This window comes from Engystomops pustulosus, chromosome 10, assembly GCF_040894005.1.
Source record: "Engystomops pustulosus chromosome 10, aEngPut4.maternal, whole genome shotgun sequence".
NCBI lineage: Eukaryota > Metazoa > Chordata > Amphibia > Anura > Leptodactylidae > Engystomops > Engystomops pustulosus.
The window spans coordinates 37492334-37512395 of record NC_092420.1 but is presented as its reverse complement, the minus strand read 5'-3'; the positions used below and the strand labels follow the sequence as shown (position 1 = coordinate 37512395).

General features: G+C 41.7%; 1 protein-coding gene and 2 non-coding genes across 4 annotated transcripts; 1 reads left to right on the top strand and 2 right to left on the bottom strand.

Annotated features, from left to right (window-relative positions):
* Positions 1–621: 621 nt before the first annotated feature.
* Positions 622–772, bottom strand: LOC140105322 (U12 minor spliceosomal RNA). Its single transcript, XR_011850558.1, has one exon. It is a non-coding gene; the product is annotated as a U12 minor spliceosomal RNA (small nuclear RNA).
* Positions 773–2570: 1798 nt separating this feature from the next.
* On the bottom strand, positions 2571–2720 carry LOC140105310 (U12 minor spliceosomal RNA). Its single transcript, XR_011850547.1, has one exon. It is a non-coding gene; the product is annotated as a U12 minor spliceosomal RNA (small nuclear RNA).
* A 256-nt stretch (positions 2721–2976) lies between these two features.
* On the top strand, positions 2977–18511 carry POLDIP3 (DNA polymerase delta interacting protein 3). 2 transcript variants are annotated; one of them, XM_072126661.1, is made up of 9 exons: positions 2977–3120; positions 4608–4989; positions 7200–7289; positions 8071–8181; positions 11002–11202; positions 11803–11880; positions 13288–13417; positions 14424–14490; positions 17336–18511. In XM_072126661.1, the coding sequence occupies exons 1-9, from the start codon at positions 3053–3055 to the stop codon at positions 17520–17522; spliced, it is 1314 nt and encodes a 437-aa protein (XP_071982762.1). In that variant the 5' UTR covers positions 2977–3052; the 3' UTR covers positions 17523–18511. The 2 variants fall into 2 exon arrangements, with proteins under 2 accessions (XP_071982762.1, XP_071982761.1); XM_072126660.1 differs by having other exon boundaries at positions 8068–8181.
* Positions 18512–20062: the final 1551 nt, after the last annotated feature.

Below are 20062 nucleotides of genomic sequence, written 5' to 3'. Positions count from 1 at the left end.
AAAATCTTTCACCTTTTACTAAAAAAGAAGCAGATTATTGTTCTTTTACTTACAAACAGACAGTACTCGCTTGGACCTCGGCTCATCCGAAGAGGAGTGGAGAAGCCTTGGGAAGAACTCATCCGGGAAGATTTGCATAGCTCCGCCCCCTTCCAGGAAACTGAGCAGACCTGACCGGAAGATTCTCATCTCCAGAGGAAGCCTGAAGCAAAGCCACCGAAACCAAGAAACAGAAGACCAAGCACACCCTGGAGAAGAAGAAGCAAGAAGAAGCTCAGCAGCGTCTTTAACCTCCAAAGCCTCCACCTCCAAGCAGCAGCTGCCACCAGCGGCATTTTTTTCCAGCTTTCCAGTACATTGCAAGGAATATTAAATGGCATCACTAAAAAGTGCAAGGCTTCCTGCAGATAACAAGCCCTAACGTATCTCTGGAATCATAAAAATAAGAATGAGGGAAAGAACGAAAATGCAATAATAAAAGAAAGTAGTGATGGGCTCTTCTTAGTGAGCAGAGCCTATTGAGCCAGATATCCTTTCACAGGAAGAGAGACTAAGTTTGTACTCCTGCTTGGAGAATAACAAAAGTATAGTTCAAATCTTTTCTTTAACAATGGAGGGGATTGGGCAGATCACTACACCTGAAGGTCCCACAAAGTAGGCAGATCCTCCACAGGGCGACCTGTGCCCGCTCAAAAATTCTTCTCACATGAGTAGTGAGGAACCGGGCGTCACCCCCAGCTTGTTATTTTCCTTACTCATTAGTTTAAGGCATAACCAATAGCTGATACCCAAAGACATCCCCAAGCATGGTCTCCACATGTGCATCAGGGAGATTAGCATTGATCCTGCTGCCATTTACTTGTCTAGCCAGTCTCTTTAGTAGTATTATAATATAGTTTATGTGATAACATTACTACTCCACCGTTTGTTTGTTTTATTTTTCTTGTCTTTCTTTGTGTTGTTTCAATCATGTCCTGAGGCTCCATTTGACCAGTTTTACAACCAGCCAGGAAGAGGCACTGGGCAGTGTGTCTCCGCACTCCAGGGAGTCTCTGTTTGATCATAGAAAAGTGCTCTTCCCCAGGTGACGAAATTTACACCTTTGGCCAGAGTGCGGCTCAGTTTGGGGGACTCTATCACACTAGAGGACGGGATCGCTGTCTATGCCCTGTCCTCGGGCCAAAGAGTTTCTTCCTATTTCGATAGCAAGAGTTTTTTGTTTCCTTTTTCCTAACTGTTTGTAATTACCGTGTGTGTATTGTTTTTATCTTTTTCATTTTATCTGACACTCTTATTCTTTGCGTGTACTGCATTTTTTTATGTAAATTAAAGTGTTAACTTTAATAAGCCTCCTCTTGTAGCCTTAAAGAATCTGAGTCTCCGAAGGGAATTGCGTTACCAGAGGTCATTGTTAGCATAGTCCATGTAGTAAGCGATTGCATGTTCTGTGTGAATTTATCCTGTTAATATCGTAAAAAGAAGTGAGTGCATGTGGTGTGTAAATCATCCGGGTACATTGTCTGTGTGGTTGAGGTGCCTACGGCCTTCTTTGCGTAAGTAACTTGTGGGTGGTGGCAGTGGATTGACAGGGTGGTGAGATTGCGTGGAGTAAATTTAGCGCTAGGACGCCATTTTGTGGAAGTGGGCGGAGCTTAAGGGCTAAATTCTGGGACTCCATAGAGTAGGTATCCCCGTGTGTGGACTCCAGTGAGTGGGGGTCGTGACAGTTTAGTATTATAAAAGATTTAAGATATATTTTTATCATTGTTCTTAATTACAAATAAAACCTCTATATGCAAATCCCGATCACCGGCCCAATGCATGATGGTAACAAACAAATGGCTAGCATTTTGATGTTATTCCCTGGGCTTCAGAAATTTTTGGACGTGACATTTAAGACTGGGAATATGGGTTTCTCTTCAAAAGTTAAAAATCTTTCACCTTTTACTAAAAAAGAAGCAGATTATTGTTCTTTTACTAACAAACAGACAGTACTCGCTTGGACCTCGGCTCATCCGAAGAGGAGTGGAGAAGCCTTGGGAAGAACTCATCCAGGAAGATTTGCATAGCTCCGCCCCCTTCCAGGAAACTGAGCAGACCTGACCGGAAGATTCTCATCTCCAGAGGAAGCCTGAAAGAAGCCATGGCCTCTTCAAGCAAAGCCACCGAAACCAAGAAACAGAAGACCAAGCACACCCTGGAGAAGAAGAAGCAAGAAGAAGCTCAGCAGCGTCTTTAACCTCCAAAGCCTCCACATCCGAGCAGTAGCTGCCACCAGCGGCATTTTTTTCCAGCTTTCCAGTACATTGCAAGGAATATTAAATGGCATCACTAAAAAGTGCAAGGCTTCCTGCAGATAACAAGCCCTAACGTATCTCTGGAATCATAAAAATAAGAATGAGGGAAAGAACGAAAATGCAATAATAAAAGAAAGTAGTGATGGGCTCTTCTTAGTGAGCAGAGCCTATTGAGCCAGATATCCTTTCACAGGAAGAGAGACTAAGTTTGTACTCCTGCTTGGAGAATAACACAAGTATAGTTCAAATCTTTTCTTTAACAATGGAGGGGATCGGGCAGATCACTACACCTGAAGGTCCCGCAAAGTAGGCAGATCCTCCACGGGGCGACCTGTGCCCGCTCAAAAATTCTTCTCACATGAGTAGTGAGGAACCGGGCGTCACCCCAGCTCGTTATTTTCCTTACTCATTAGTTTAAGGCATAACGAGGAACCGCTGTCCAAGACAGCCCCATGCATGGTCTCTTCATCTACCTCAGGGCGAGTGACTTGGATGCTGCAGATATGTATAATGTAATAGTCAGACTCCGCCATTCCGCTGTGTCATATTATCGCCTATCCTATATTTTCGATGCGCTTTTACAGATTTTTCATTTTCAAATAAAACGCTGTATGCAAATTCCAATCTCCCGCGCAATGCATGATGGTAGTAAACAACCGCGACGGCTGCCTAGCGTCGTGACGTCATTCCCCTGCGTTGGGCCGCCCTCTTTCTTACAGTTGTTGCTGGGAAGGTGCGGGGTTGCGTTAAGGAACATGGCCGACGTGTCGTTGGATGAACTGATCAGGAAAAGGGGTATGGCGGCGGCGGGGGCTTACAGCAGGTGAGTGATGCGGTAACGCTGCAGGGTTGTGGGTCTGTGCGGGGCTGCGGTCCTTGTTGTGCGGGTTATTACTTTTCATGCAGATGCTCCTTACAAGCAGGCCCCGTGTGCTGCGACCACCTCACTCTGCTGCGGTACCGGACAGGTTTCGCCTCAGCCCGATCTAAACTGTATAGATTTGGCCCTCACACTGCACAGTAGCGGCCCGTGTGTCCGGCGCTCCTGGGGTGTAGAATTATTCATCTGCTGGATTACTGGGCCGTGTTTAGTGTTGTGATATCTGTGTATTAGCAGTAAGAGTGACCTCCCAGTGTGTATAATGGCAGAGCACACGGGTGACTTCTGAGGCTACCACTGAGCACTGGAACAGGGGAGATGAGTCCCATCTATGACTGACCCGGACTAGGCCAAGCAGTGACCCTGCAGCCTGCATTCACATGTTCCTGTTGAATTGCAATTCAAGCGGATCAGACAGGGGCCTGGCCCAATTTCATGCATTTCAACTGAAACACATGCAATCAGAAACAATCAGCACATGTTTTGCATGTAAACAATGTGCCAATCACCTGCGTTTCAGACCCCAAAATCTCTTCACACAATTCAATCGGAATGTGTGAACTCAGCCTCACACTTCTGATACAGGAAGCATCTGTTACCATCCTGTGTCACTGGACTGTCCATAGATATTTATGTGGTGGCCTCATTAACCCAGAAGTGAAGGTAGGATTTACCAAATCCAAAAGGGAGCAGCACCGTGTAGTAAAATAAGTAGGGTGCAGGTCTTCTATAGGAGGTACGACATTGACCCCAATATCCAGAACCGGATAATGTTGAAGCCGCACTCCAATCGATGTGAGAAAAAGAGTTTAATTCAATCAAGACATTTTCAAGCATGCTATGGTGAAATAAACTCTTTTTCTCACATCGATTGGAGTGCTGCTTCAACATTAACTGGTAGGATTTACTTGTTTATTAGTTAACAAACTCTCTCCCCATATTAGCAAATGCTAAACAGAAAAAACGCACAAAATCGGTATATCCCTCATAATATGCAGCTCTACATCCACAAATGCCTTATTGCAGTGTGTACAGGCAGTCCCCGGGTTACATACAAGACAGGGTCTGTAGGTTTGTTCTTAAGTTGAATTTGTATGTAAGTCGGAACTGTATATTTTATCATTGTAATCCCAGACAGAATTTTTTTGGTCTCTGTGACAATTGGATTTTAAAAATGTTGGGTTGTCATAAGAACCAAGATTAACACTAAAGCTTCATTACAGACGCCTGTGATAACTGTTACAGATGTTTATTGTAGCCTAGGACTAAAGTACAATAAATTACCAATATCCAGAGGTCCGTTTGTAACTAGGGGTCGTATGCAAGTCGAGTGTTCTTAAGTAGGGGACTGTCTGTACTTTATATTTGACTGAGTTTATTGATCGACTCTTAAAGTTCTTATAAACATCTGCTCTTGTCTTTTTTTCTAGGGTGAATAATAGGGGGGCTATGGGAGGTATGAGATCCAGGATCCAACCTACAACAATGAGTCGAACTCCTACCACCAATTTTCAGAGAACATTTGACGCCCGCCAGAAGATCGGTGTAGCTGATGCTCGTATGAAGCTGGGCATAAAAGATGCCCGTGAAAAATTGGTTGCCAAAGATGCGCGGTTCCGTATAAAGGGTAAAGTTCAAGATGCTCGTGAGATGCTGAATTCTAGAAAGCAGCAGGTTGCTGTAGGAGGAAAACCTACTCAAGTAATGGACGCACGTGAGAAGCTGAGTCTAAAGAGGAGTGCACCAGCCATAACTATGAACTCGCCTGCGACACAAGGTTACTCAGCAATAAACATTACCAAGACCATCCAGGCAAGTGGCGGTACAGTTTTGAGGATGACACTGTTTTTGAAAGTGGTCAAGGGTAAAAATACTCTAAAATGCAAATATGAAAATAATCATACCATACCCTGTTTCTGTGTGGGATGTTTTTGCTGCTCCCGCTCAGTTGTTTGCCATTCGAGTGTAACTCATTGCTGCTGAGGCCAGTGAGTGACATCGCATCACCTGAAAACAGCCATTCGGGAGCACCAGTGCTGAAGCTGCGTGGCATAAGGGGTATTGCCCACATTTTAAAGTGTTGATTTGTGAGTTGAGTGGTTAGAGCTGGAAGTAGAAAGCTTAGTCCACTGTATAGCGACTCTTGTGGAGAACTACAATTTAGACTGTATATATTCTAGGCAGCTTGAAGAGCTGATTCAGGTAGGACTCAGGAGTTGCACATCGCAGATTGATAATCTATTTTTTTATGTTAACATCATCTTGGTTTTCTCTGTTAATTATTGACTATTTAAAATGATGTCAAATTGGCAATAATTACAGTTAGTTTATGGAGTGTTGGTGTCTTGTTCTAGAGCCTTCGGCTTTTCCTGTAGTGATATATCGGTGCCATCACACTGAGCGCCAATTTACACTGCAGAGTGTGGTGTGAAATTTGTTACATTTGTGGGATGCACCTAACGTCCTGGACTTTAAAGGGCATCTACCACCAGGATGAAGGATTGTATGCAAATGAGCCTGTGGGGTTCTAGGCTCATAGGCATTACTGGAGCCCCTCAGGTTTATTACAGTTCTTCATCCGGGTGGTAGATGTCCTTTAACTGGCTATATTGACCAGTTCTTTTTGGGCTGTTGGATCTGGCTGTTACACGGCCACGATAAAGGCCAAGTGTGCTACTTCATAGTTTAACAGCATGGAGGGGCTCTATTTATGCTCCCTGCAGCACTTCTCGAAGGAAGGAGGCCATGGATAACAAATATAAGATTACGACAGTTATTGTAGCATGGATCCACTAAGGCAAGGCCTATGGAGGGTATATGTCAGGACTTGGTCCTTCAACATCTTGAGAGAGATTTTGTGCAACTGTAGGGATGCAACCCTGGCATAAAGTGGCTGCTACCAGTGCTGCTAAACTGGGATACACAGGTAATATACATCTGGATATTTGAAGGCTTATTCCTATCTATGCATTCACATTTAATTCATCTGTGATTATATAATCACAGATGAATTAAATGTGAATGCCCAGATGGGAATAACCCTTTTGAAATATTATATATTATATATATTTATTATATATTATAATTGGGTGTTAAGATAATGTCCCATAAATGTTGTTATATGGTCCCTTATAAAAAATAGTTGTTCTTGGATACCGCCACCACCATACTCTGGCAGTGAAGGCCAGACATGCACTATTGGGGCGTATGCAAAAACAATTTGTTTCTTTATGCAGTTACTCCAGCAGTGGTGGTCATATCCAAGGACAACAATCTTGTTTCTAAAGGACAACACAGGTGAAATTTTTATCAATTGAAGAAATGCATGTAGATGGCAAATGAATTAAATGATATTGCTCAAATGAGAATACACTTAAGTCCAGTTCCACTCCTCAGCACAATAGTATATGTAAATTCTCAATGTTATTTCACCCGAATTTCCACTTAATGGCGGTTATTGTTGGAGGTACCTGTCCGGTGGCTTACCTCAGAGCGAACAAAGTTTCCCTGTTTCTGCTTTCTCAGTGAGGCCACAGAATGCAGATTGTTCAGAGTTAACATCATCAGAACCTAGTTACGTTATGCACAGTTAGGGTACAATCACACGCGGTATGCCCGAGAGGAGGAGGAGGTGACCCCTCCTCCCTCCATAGAGAATAGTGGCGCACGGCCGCACATACGCCAAAAGATAAGAGCATGCTCTATCTTTTTGCGGTGTGCGGGCCGGATCTGCGCTGCTATTGCCGTCTATGGGGGCGCAGACGGCCATGTGAATGTGCCCTTAGCAGGGACACAAGAGGCCAGGATTTCTCTTTATAAAGGTGATCCTGACAAATTGTGACCAAGAATGATACACTCTCAGCTACTGTACTATTGCCGATAAGTTTTTCTTACAAAGACTTTATTTACATTTTGATCATTTCCACATTACAAACTTTTCTGGCTGATGTGAAAGGGTGTTATTTCTTATGTCTTATTTATATGTGCATTTGCTCATGTGCAATGGTTTTCTGCTTTTACAGATAACACAGCCAAAAGCCATTTCTTCAGGTCTGACAAACACTGTTAAAGGAATGCGAATAAATGTCGTCAACCATCAACCCATAAAACAGGTAATTTATTGTAGGTTTAACATTAAGGTTTTTTTTCTAGCAAACGCTGTTGATGGTTGATGCCTGCACCGATTAGTGCCACATAGGGAGAGCACTTAGAAATGGGAGCAGTTGGCTCTGTATCCCTATAGTGTCCGCAACCTGTAAATATCTCTGTAATTCTATTGACATTGATAGTCATGGAGCCAGCTGCTTTTGTGTGTAATAGTAATTCCAGGAAAACACCTTTTACGGTTGAGCAAATCCTATTACAGTGTTTGGAGGAAAACATTTTAGTTAGCACAAAATAAATTCACTGGAAGCTGAACTGTTGGTAGAAAATAGAGCTGATCTACCACTGGCTTCCCTGTGTTGCTTTCGAAGCAGCCAGTATTATCTAAGATGCTTTCGTCTGATGCCCATTGATCTGAAAATGAAACGCAAGCACAACTTGTCCTGATCGCACGAGGATAGGTTTAAATGCATCTGCAATCATTCAGGACAAGATCCTCCCCACTCAGGTCAGCAGTATAAAATAAAGGTTTGTTGCAAGAAGCATTTTAAGGTGCACATAATAGTCTGAAGGGCATTGGTGGAGATCATCAATGAGGAATGCGCCAGAATGCTGGTGTAAAAATACTGAAAGCTAAAAAATATTGTCTCCCATCGTTCGCACAACTAATACAAGAAAACTATATAGTTTACATTGAAAGGGGCATGTCCTTTGCATGAGTGGGTGTGGCCTAAGTGAGGCTCCCATGCATCATATTTTGTCATCTTCATTTTTCTTGTTTATCAGCAGGTCTCTTCTCCACCAGATGTATATGATGATGGCATTGATGATGAGCTGGAACTTTCCCACATCCCCACAAAATTGATGAAGATCACAGCTGCCAGCACTGTGCAGAAAAGGGTAATTTTTGATGCTCTAGTTTGATTTAAAAAAAAAAAAAAAACACTTTGAAACATCGTTTTTGAAATAATACATCATGTCTGATGACGCCAATTACAGTTTTAGTAGAATACATAATCAAAATATAAACACCTCCCATTAACACCCCCCACGCTTGTTGCCACCCATTTGACAATAATCAATTGATTTTTTTTGTTTTGTTTTTTTTTTTTTTATTAAAGTGGGATATCTACACTTGTATTTTAGATGTTCTCTGATAATGAAGGTTTATAGTTAGTCAATAAAAAAATACTTCAGCTCAAACCTTCAGATACAGTAATAGCAGAACAGTAGTATGTGTGGTATACCGGCGTTTACTTCACTCTTATACAGTAAATATATTTCTTGAGGTGCTTTTATAGATGTTAGACATTGGAATGGCACCATATTATGTTTCATTTTAACATGTAACGTTAATAATGTAGCCTTTTATATGTCCGGCAGATAGTACTAGTTATTTATGCTATACATTTGTTACCTTCTGTGTTCACAGAAAATACATCTCTAGCTCTCAGTCTTCAGTTCCAATGTCGCTATCATTTATTCTAACTGACAGGGAAGATGCTATGGTTTCACAGAATCAGTATATGTTATATTACAAAAACAGCTCTTTAACACATTAGGGAATCCATTTTTTATTTAATTTTGTAAATTTGTTAAAGGGTTTTCCCACTAAACAAGTTGGACTCTATCCACAGGATACCTCCTAACTTGCTGAATGGTGGGATTCCAGGGATGATCAGCAAGTTAGGCCCTATCCTGTGAAAAATTATTTGGAGTTGAAGGGGATTTCCCATGAAAAAAATTCTCAAATTTCAATCCTCTAGTGATATTAACACAATAAAGATGATTTCTAACCCTTTACGTCACAATTTTCACAGCAATTTTAGTTTTATTACGGTTTTAGCTACCACCGCTCCCTAGGCTGGTCAGTGCAAAATTGAAGAGTGTGAGCAGGGACTCGCATTATGATCCATCTAGTTCTGTGAGCTGAAAATATGGTTAGATTATTAGGGTACATCTTTATATACACTTTCATCTGGCTTCTAAACATTGTACTAGTAACTGACACATAGAAAGAGAGATGAGACAGATCAGAGATGATGAGATCCATGAGATGCGTATTACACACAATGACAGTTAGTTCTCCTACTTCTCTGCTATTCCTCAACACACTACTACATCTTCTGTGCCTTCATCTCCCTCCCCAGATAAGTTCTTTATCTGTCTGTAGCTTTACACTCCTCACGTAGCTGCCGTCAGGAACTCTGTGTCTGTGTATCAGTGAGAGCGCCGTCCTGGAATGGGCTAGAGGCTTAGAACAGAGACAGAAATCTCAGCTCCACAGCTGTCAGACAGAAAACTAAGAAGGCTTTTCTGACCCTAAGTCGGGGCCTACAGGGCTGTTTTATGGCCATTTTAGGATTTAATATTGTGTCTATCAGTAGCAAACTGATTGTGATTGGACTGATCGCATGAATGATTATTAACCCCTCATCTCTGCACTTGTTTCCACATTAATGTCTAGGACATTTTTTAATTTTTTTTCCCGGCAATTCCTCAAACAACCTACATTTTTTTTTATTTTTCTGTCACTAGAGTTGTATGGGTTCTGATTTTTTTTTTTTTTTTTTTGGGGGGGGGGATTTAGTTTTTAATAGCACGGTTTGGGGTTTCATATATTCTACTGATGAGACTTTGAGGGAGGGGAACTTTCCAAGCGCCATACATTCGGAAATGTGGCTTCAAAGATGTAAATTTTAAAGTTGTTTTTGTTGTCTGGATAAATACCATTATAGTTTACTACCCTGGGTTGGCTGGTTGAGTGGAAGTACAGAATGTGTGTGATTTTTACTTTTTGTTTTTAAAGGGACGGACGGCACTTGTGTGTTTATACAAATTTTTTTAAATAATTTTTATTTATTTTTAATTTTTATAATGCATTGTCCCACAAGGGGACACTTGCTTGAGTTTGTTTGATCTCTTGTATAATGCACTTATACAACTTAATTACTTATGTAGTGCATTGCATTATATCTTCCCTGACAAGCATTTATTAGGCAAGGCCTACACCAGTGACTACTGTGCAACCCCATTGGCGCCCTGCAATCGCAACTGTAGGGGATATGGGAACTCATTGGGGCAAATTTATCAAGCTATCTGAAAGTCAGTATATTTCTAGTTTCCTGTGGCAACCAACCACAGCTCCTCTTTAAAATATTTATGAGCACTGGTAAAATGAAAGCTGAGCTTTGATTGGTTGCCATGGGCAACCAGAAATATTCTGACAGTTTGATAAATTTGCCCCATTATTTCTTTACCCGCTTAGGCACCGCAGTCCATGTTTGTCGAAGGGGTTAAACACAAGCTCCGGTCCTGGGTGCTGGGGCTGTGATTACGCTAGTAAAAAGAAGAGACTGTGTCTAAAATCTGAGTTTATTTATTTTGAATGTTTATTGCTATGTTGTAGGTGTTTTGATTTGTCAGAGAAAACTATACTTTATACCAATATTGTAGACGGACAAGCCATATGCCTGCGTTCACCATCATGTGCACCATGTTCTCCCCTAGAAATCATTCTTTTGGGGGAGAATACCCTTGTAATAGTATTATTGGAAAGTAAAGGTACTTTTAGGGCCTTCTGAATTCCACTGCTATTCTATTTAGTGCTTGTAATAAGGCTGTGTTCAGAGAACCTTTTTTCCATTTTTACTATTATATACCTGCAGCTCAAGAAACGTTATATTTTGTGGTCTAACTCTGATTTTATGTCCCATGTAGCCAGGAATGTCGGGAAACTCGTTCTCCCTTGGGCAGACGTTACCTCTCACCAAAGTGGTCCAAAATGATGCATACACTGCACCCATCCCTACACAGTCTGCCTCTGCAGCACCTTCACTGCGTACCAAGACGCTAACTAATGTGTCACGGACGCTTGTCACGAAAGAGCCTAATTCTACAATACAGCCAACTCCAGCAGAGGTAAGAATTATCATTTTGTACTTAGTATAGTGTAATAAATGGGACTGTTCAATAAAGGTATTGTACCAAAACTTGGAGCAGTTCCAAAACAGAAGAGATGCAGGTCTCTGCCTTTTTCTTTATTTCTTTATTTGCAAATCCTTTGTTCAGTATAAAACTACAAATGCAGAATGCTGCAATGGTAACATACGTAAAGCTGAAGACATGCATAGAGTTGGGTTTTCTTTGGTGCAGTTGTTGATTTGGCAGGAAAGTACAGTTTTTTTCCCATTCTTTTTGAATCCACTTTTGACTATGCTGCAAAAAAAAAAAAAAAAAAAACTGCACCAAAAAAACATCAAACACTGTGAGGGAGATTTTTCAGAAGTGTCTGAGATACAACTGTTCTAGTTGCCCATGGCGATCAATCAGAGCTCAGCTGTAATTTTACAAAGCTGAATTAAAAGCTGAATTAGGAACAGTTATTCCCTCAGACACTTCTGATAAATTTCCCTCTGTGTGTCTCCACCCTTTGAGCGACAATTTCCAAATGAACTAAAAGCTATTTTGTGGAGACACTAAAAAATTCTTCTTAATTCTTGTGACATTTTTTTTTTCCAGTCTGCTTTCAGCCCTTTAGAAGGCACAAAAATGACGGTTAATAATTTGCACCCGAGAGTCACCGAGGAAGATATTGTGGTAGGTACAGTATTGTCTAACCCAAATGTTTTTTTGTTTTTTTTTTTATGCAGGAGGTTTTAATTTTTGTAAATGTATAACATAAATCCTGTACAAATTTGGTATCCCCGTAATCGCACCGACCCAAAGACAAAGTAGGTATGTCATTTGGGGCGCACAGTGAAAGCTGTAAAATCCAAGCCCACAAGAAAACTGTGCAAATACGTTTTTTTAACAATTTCACTGCATTTGGATTTTTCTTTCCTGCTTCCTGCTACACGGCATGGAATATTAAATACCTTGACTATGCAGTACAATTTGTTACGCAGAAAACAAGCCTACAAAAACTGGGTGAAGAGAACTCAAAACCGCATCTCAAGCAAATAGGTACATAAAGAGCAAAGAAAAAGAGGATGCGTACAAGTAATCAAGTAATTTTATTGAGCAACCAAAAATAGAATATTAAAAACAATTAAAAACACAAATCATGGTAAAAATACCCACTGTGCATGGACAAGTGTACATGATAGAAAAAGCCAATATAAAATGTGTGCTCCATGTACAAAAGCAAGGTAACAGGTATAAAAATTGAAATTGTGTGAGCGGCACAATTTCTTCAGGGGATGAAGCCTACAAGTTAGGCGATACGCGTGGGGCGGTTTTCTCTGTGCTGGACGATCACTTGTAACATCTTTTATGTACTAAGCTTTATAGCAAAGTTTTATTGCCTATGTGTTGTTTCCATCCATAAGTGTGTTACTGAAATTGTGTTGGGTCACCTCTAATGTACTGTTTGGCATTTATCCCTATATAATATTTACCATTTATATGCTTACAAGGTCTTTCCGCTCACACAATTTCAATTTTTATACCTGTTACCTTGCTTTTGTAAATGGAGCACACATTTTATATTGGCTTTTTCTATCATGTACACTCGTCCATGCACAGTGGGTATTTTTACCACGATTTGTGTTTTTAATTGTTTTTAATATTCTATTTTTGGTTGCTCAATAAAATTACTTGATTACTTGTACGCATCCTCTTTTTCTTTGTTCTTTATGCAGAAAACAAGCCCTCACACAGCTCTGTACATGGAAAAGTAAAAAAGTTATAGATATTTGAAGGTGGGGAGTGAAAAATGGAATTGCAAAAATGAAAAATGGCCTTGGCGTGAAAGGGGTTATCAGAGATTAATAATTAATATGAAATATGACACAAGGATTCCCTGTCAGTCGGCCCAACAGAAGCAGAAACAAGTCGGTGCTGATGTTGCTTCCATGTATAAATATATACATTTATTAACTGTTTTCTTTATGAAAAAAATTTATAAAAATTGTGTTCTGGAAATTGTTTTGATTCCATAGTGAATCCAATATGATTTAAGCAACATATATTATGCATAAATATATAAATAATGTTTTTCATCAGGAGCTTTTTTGTGTATGTGGGGCCTTGAAACGTGCCCGTTTGCTGAGTCCAGGGGTTGCCGAGGTTGTGTTTGTGAGAAAGGAAGATGCAGTTGGTGCCTACAAAAAATACAACAACCGATATCTAGATGGTAAGTTTGGAGCTTCAGAGGGCACACATGTTTCTTTTCTTATTTCTGTTGATATTTTAATGTGGAGATAAGAGAAACTTATTGGAAAATTTATGTTTAATCCACATTTATCGAAGGGAACAACATAAACCTGAATAAAGAACCGGTAGATTCCAAAGTATAAAGGGTGGTCTCGCAGGACCTCAACAATTGAGCATAACAGCATTGAGATATTACAGAGAAATGAACAGTAGAAATGGGCTTTAATGATATGTGACAGAACAAGACAAACCAGACAAGGACAGGGGGAAGGGGAATGTAGAATGGCTTCCTGATCAACTATCTGTTGTACTCAATCGGCAATACATAAATTGGCTTCCTTATAGTTTAGATTAATAAATCCTGAAAGGCAAGGGTCAATTGATATTCCTCCCAGGGAGCCCAGGCTGTATTAGCTTTACCTGGATCTGGTGAGTCGTCAGCCACCAGCTCCTCCATTCTACCTATGTATCTTCCAATGTCGAGGGACCACTGTCCTTGCTGCTGTAAGAACGTGGCAAAAGAAACCGTTTTTGATGGAGGAGATGGTGCCCGGCAACACCGAGAGGAGGGCGACCTGTGGGCTGAACTGTACAGTCTTACCAAAAACCCTGCTGTACGTGTCAAACGCCAGAGCGCTTGAATCACCGAGCAGCTCCACCAGATTTGTAAAAATCTAAATGAATCTACTCCACAGCCTGTTTTCATGATGCCATTAAACATGGTTAATCCTGTGTTATGGCTGCATGACTAGATCACCATAGGCTCTTGTACAGGGGTTATTTGGACACTCTAAGAAATGCTTCATTGATGCATTAAGAAAATATATCATTTTATGCATAATGGACTGTTTAAAGTGTAATACCTACAATAGGGGAAAATATACCTTAATAAAGCCTATAGGTATTGAAAGAAGCCAATAAAATAATACATAACTATTTTTAAGCTGATAAACATCTTAATTTTATCACTATGTTTGAAATTTTAGGTCAACCAATGAAATGCAATCTTCACTTGAATGGCAGCGTGATAACATCAGACCAACCTATCCTTTTGTAAGTGGTGATTTTTTTGTAGCTTCAAAAGTAAAAATCTTTAAGCACTTGAAAGTGCAAAAGCCATACATTGGGAGTAATTTATATTCGGGTTTGTTTGTTTTTTTTTCCAAATGTACCACTTTTTCACTCAACCAGCATAGTTCACAATGCCTGTGTTTTCCAGTGTAGATCCTGATTTATATATTGGAATCCAGATGTTAATGTTTTAATCTGCAAAAATGTTCTAATCTGTGTGCAAATAAACTGCGCTCCCCTGCTGGCTTGGGAAAAAAAGATTAGAACGATTGCTCAAAAATTCGTGAATTTTTTTGACATTTACTACTCAGATGCCAGATTTATTGACCTCTAAGAAAAATCATGCAAGCCCAAAACCCTAAAAAAAACCTTACTTCCAGATTAAAGAAACATGCCCCCCATAGTCTATTCATTCTGAACATTATTAGTGAAATTGGTAAACTGTTTTCCTGTTGATGCACATTAATGTATTTTGCCATATTTACCGTATATTCCGGCGTATAAGACGACCTGGTGTATAAGACGACCCCCCTACTTTCCTGTTTAAAATATAGAGTTTAAGATATATTCGCCGTATAAGACTACCCCTTTTCTAACGCATACAAAACACCGGTAAAAATTTTTAAAAAAACAGATTTGAATTTAACATGGTCCTTTTTTTAATGTAAATTCTTATGACATGCAGGTATATAGCAGGAAAACTGTCGCTCATAAACATAAGGCATACAACAACAACATTACCATTACAGCACAGCCCCCAGTAGTATACAGCACAGCCCCCAGTAGTATACAGCACAGCCCCCAGTAGTATACAGCACAGCCCCCAGTAGTATACAGCACAGCCCCCAGTAGTATACAGCACAGCCCCCAGTAGTATACAGCACAGCCCCCAGTAGTATACAGCACAGCCCCCAGTAGTATACAGCACAGCCCCCAGTAGTATACAGCACTGCCCCCAGTAGTATACAGCACTGCCCCCAGTAGTATACAGCACTGCCCCCAGTAGTATACAGCACTGCCCCCAGTAGTATACAGCACAGCCCCCAGTAGTATACAGCACTGCCCCCAGTAGTATACAGCACTGCCCCCAGTAGTATACAGCACAGCCCCCAGTAGTATACAGCACAGCCCCCAGTAGTATACAGCACTGCCCCCAGTAGTATACAGCACTGCCCCCAGTAGTATACAGCACAGCCCCCAGTAGTATACAGCACAGCCCCCAGTAGTATACAGCACAGCCCCCAGTAGTATACAGCACTGCCCCCAGTAGTATACAGCACTGCCCCCAGTAGTATACAGCACTGCCCCCAGTAGTATACAGCACAGCCCCCAGTAGTATACAGCACAGCCCCCAGTAGTATACAGCACAGCCCCCAGTAGTATACAGCACAGCCCCCAGTAGTATACAGCACTGCCCCCAGTAGTATACAGCACAGCCCCCAGTAGTATACAGCACTGCCCCCAGTAGTATACAGCACTGCCCCCAGTAGTATACAGCACTGCCCCCAGTAGTATACAGCACTGCCCCCAGTAGTATACAGCACAGCCCCCAGTAGTATACAGCACAGCCCCCAGTAGTATACAGCACAGCCCCCAGTAGTATACAGCACTGCCCCCAGTAGTATACAGCACAGCCCCCAGTAGTATACAGCACAGCCCCCAGTAGTATACAGCACAGCCCCCAGTAGTATACAGCACTGCCCCCAGTAGTATACAGCACTGCCCCCAGTAGTATACAGCACTGCCCCCAGTAGTATACAGCACTGCCCCCAGTAGTATACAGCACAGCCCCCAGTAGTATACAGCACTGCCCCCAGTAGTATACAGCACTGCCCCCAGTAGTATACAGCACAGCCCCCAGTAGTATACAGCACTGCCCCCAGTAGTATACAGCACTGCCCCCAGTAGTATACAGCACAGCCCCCAGTAGTATACAGCACAGCCCCCAGTAGTATACAGCACTGCCCCCAGTAGTATACAGCACAGCCCCCAGTAGTATACAGCACAGCCCCCAGTAGTATACAGCACAGCATTAAAAAATAAATAAACTTATATACTCACCCTCCGGTGGCCCCGATGTTCGCGCGGCTCGTCTTCAGTGTTCCGCGCCGCCATTGATCTTCCCCGGCAGGCGCCTAGTATGACGCGCCGCTGGTGACGTCATACTAGGCGCCGCCCCGGGGAAAAACATGGCGGCGCCTAGCAGAAGAAAGAAGACGGCGCGGTGAGTATGTCCCATGCGCATCTTTTTGAGGCTGCCGGCAGCTTTGCCGGCAGCCATCGCTGTGAAAACACCCGCGATCGGTGCTAGCACCGATCGCGGGTGTTACCGGTAAGCCTTTGCTGCAATATGCAGCAAAGACTTACCGGCTATGGAGAGGGCTCAGCCCGTGAGCCCTCTCCATGCAGCGCGATCCGACCGCGATCGTCTTATACGCCGTCATTACCGGCGTATAAGACGATTACCGGCGTATAAGACGACCCCAGAGAAGACAGAAGATTTTTCTGTCTTCAAAAGTCGTCTTATACGCCGGTATATACGGTATGTTTTTTTTTTTTTTCCTTCATTGACATCCTATTCTGAAATAGATAAAAGAATCAGAATAGAACATGCCCTTAGATTTTTCAGAAGGACCACTAATCTGCACAAAAAACTGATGTATACATGGCCCTTTTAGAGTCAGCGGGTCAGTGCATTCAGACAAGCTTGGTCCATTGGTTGTCTGAATAGACTGGGTTGTAACATACTTAAATATACATACATTTTTGAACATGATTAATCTACAAATATCTAAATTGTTTTGTTTTTTTTTGTTTTTTTTACTAGAAGATTAAGTGATACGCCCTCAACATCAAAGAAGGATGGAGAATCTAGAAGAAACACAACGTCCTCCTCCAGTGCTGCTTCTAACCCTCCAGCTGAAGTAGACCCTGACACTATCCTAAAGGCACTCTTTAAATCCTCAGGGTCAGCAGCAGTTGTCCAGCCAACTGCCTTCAAGATTAAGCTCTGATTTGACCAACACATATTGAAGACTGTAATAGGAGAGATTTGGAGAACACTCTCGCCAATTTACAAATGGGGCCAGAGACTCTAGAATACTTAAGACTTTACTTTTTCTTCCTGAGGCTTTGTTTAGTGCTGATCACCAGCAGTTAGTATGTTGGAAGGACTCTGGCAGTTGTCATTGGACAATCAAATGCTTCCCAGCATTTTAGTACAGTCTTGCCTCTTTGTGGGCTGTTGCATTATTACATTGATAATTTCAGTTTTTCGTTTGCCCCCAGTATTCTGGCTACACGATTATGGTTATTCTGTTCCTGGGAAACTAAATGTACAGTGAGTTGCATAACTTGTTTAAAACTCTTCAATAATCTGTTTGTACTAAAAAAAGGATCTGTTGATGTTATTTTGTAGTTATTGTAATATATTTGGACCTAACTGGTTTTAACATTGAAGCTACATAATCCAGACATGAGCTGAGTTCCTAAGTCTCTATGCAGAACCTGGATTTTTACGATCTCACATTTCAAAAATTGTCCGTCTTTAAAGGATATTGCCATCTCAGTTATTTATGATATTCCTGGCTATATTGAGAACAAAGTTGCTTGAGTTCATGCTTCATAGAATAGAGAGATTGCCGTGCATCAGCGTTGAAAATGGCCAAGGAGAGCAGAGTGCATTGGCAGTCACCTCTCCATTCATCCCAGTAAGAAATCTTGCACCATGGCGTTCCTACATATTATGGTACAATTAGAGGACACCTGTCATCAGGTCTCTGTCACTATTCCTGTCATCTCTACCTGTTGGAGCAGCTCACAAGGATCCATCCCAGCCTTTATCTAGTCAATTCATACATTAACCATTGTAAAATCATCTTTTCTTTATTATGTAAATGAGCCTGGTCACATGGTCAGAGGCAGTGATGTCACCCCTGTTACCCCTCCCCTCTCCTCCCCCTGCTCATGTCTGTATAATTATTATTATATTATCTGTAAAGCATTGCTAGTGTCTGTGCTTTATGTGCTGACATGCTTCCTCCTCCTAATACACACGTGACACCAGACATCAGCTACACATGTACTTGACATGTTCTGCTATAATATGGCTGCCTGGAGCTGTTATATCTCTCCTATGCACACACAGTCTGCAGGGGGTGTGGCAGGCAGCACCAGAAAGCACATCATTATACAGCCTCACATCATTATATAGGCTGTCAGTCAAGCACTGGGGGTGTGGCTGTAGCTTTAGGACCTCATTGCTTAAGTTTACAGGCATGTAGAGAGACAATGAAGGGATAGAGGCAATGCTTTCTAATGACAGTTTACGAAAATATATTTAGTTTAGGGGGTTATTTTGCCTGACGGGTTCTCTTTAAAGGAAACCTTTCACTTGAAGTGGCAGGTTTCAGATGGAAATACCAAGCACCAGCTCAGGGTGAGCTGGTGCCGGAGCTGATTTTTGTTAGTGTTTTAAACAGCTGTATTGCGGTTTAAAACACTTTTTAAACTTTATAGCCGGCGCATGGAGGTACGCGCTCGGCGCTTACCATGCGCGCAACTCTCATTCACTTCCTATGTGGTTGCGCGCATGGTAAGCGCCGAGCGCGTACCTGCCTGCGCCGGCTATAAAGTTTAAAAAGTGTTTTAAACCGCGATACCGCGGTTTAAAACACTAACAAAAATAAGCTCCGGCACCAGCACCCTGAGCTGGTGCCCGGTATTTCCATCTGAAACCTGCCACTTCAAGTGGTAGGTTTCCTTTAAGGTTAAGGTACACAGGCTACAGCCAGGTCACCATAAAGCCATTTAATCTGTTAAGCCGAGTTCAGATTGATTGCCATGAAAAGGACCTCTCAATGCTAGCCTGGCACTTTTTTTTTTGTTTTGCCATTTAGCCATCCATTAAAATTCAAATAAAAAGGGACCCAACAAACTTGCTGTTAACAAAATGTTATTAATGAAATTGCAGCACGTACCTCAAAAAATGACCCATTACATAGCTAAAATACAGAAAGTCACGGGTATGAGAAAATGGTGATACATCTATGTTTTGTTATGTCTTAAAACTGCAAAATAATATCTGTCCTCATACTGACCCAAAGAATAAAGGCAAAGCATCATTTAAACAAAGTTGAATACTGTAAAAAATATTCACATATTCACCCAAACTAAAATTGATCCTCTACCCAGGGGCATGTTGTTTTATCATGCCTGCAAGAGTGGACGTAAGGGTTGGAGTATTGTGCCAGTAGGTTGCCATAACTGCTAGTAGCTTCTTAGAATCTACAAAGCTTGTCATTTGGCTTCCTATATTAGGCTGGATTCACACTACCGTTGCCTGCCGTACCGTAGGACGGCGGGCACGCGGGGAGAGCGCTGCTCACCCTACCCCTCTCCATAGGGATACATGGCGTGTGAATGAGGCCTTACAGGCTTCAAATCGGTGGTAAAGGCTAGGTTCACACCAGATTTTTGCTCTCATTTGCAATGATACAACAGTCGAATGGCTTATACTATGTATGCACATACAGTGGGATCCTGTTCCTCCCCC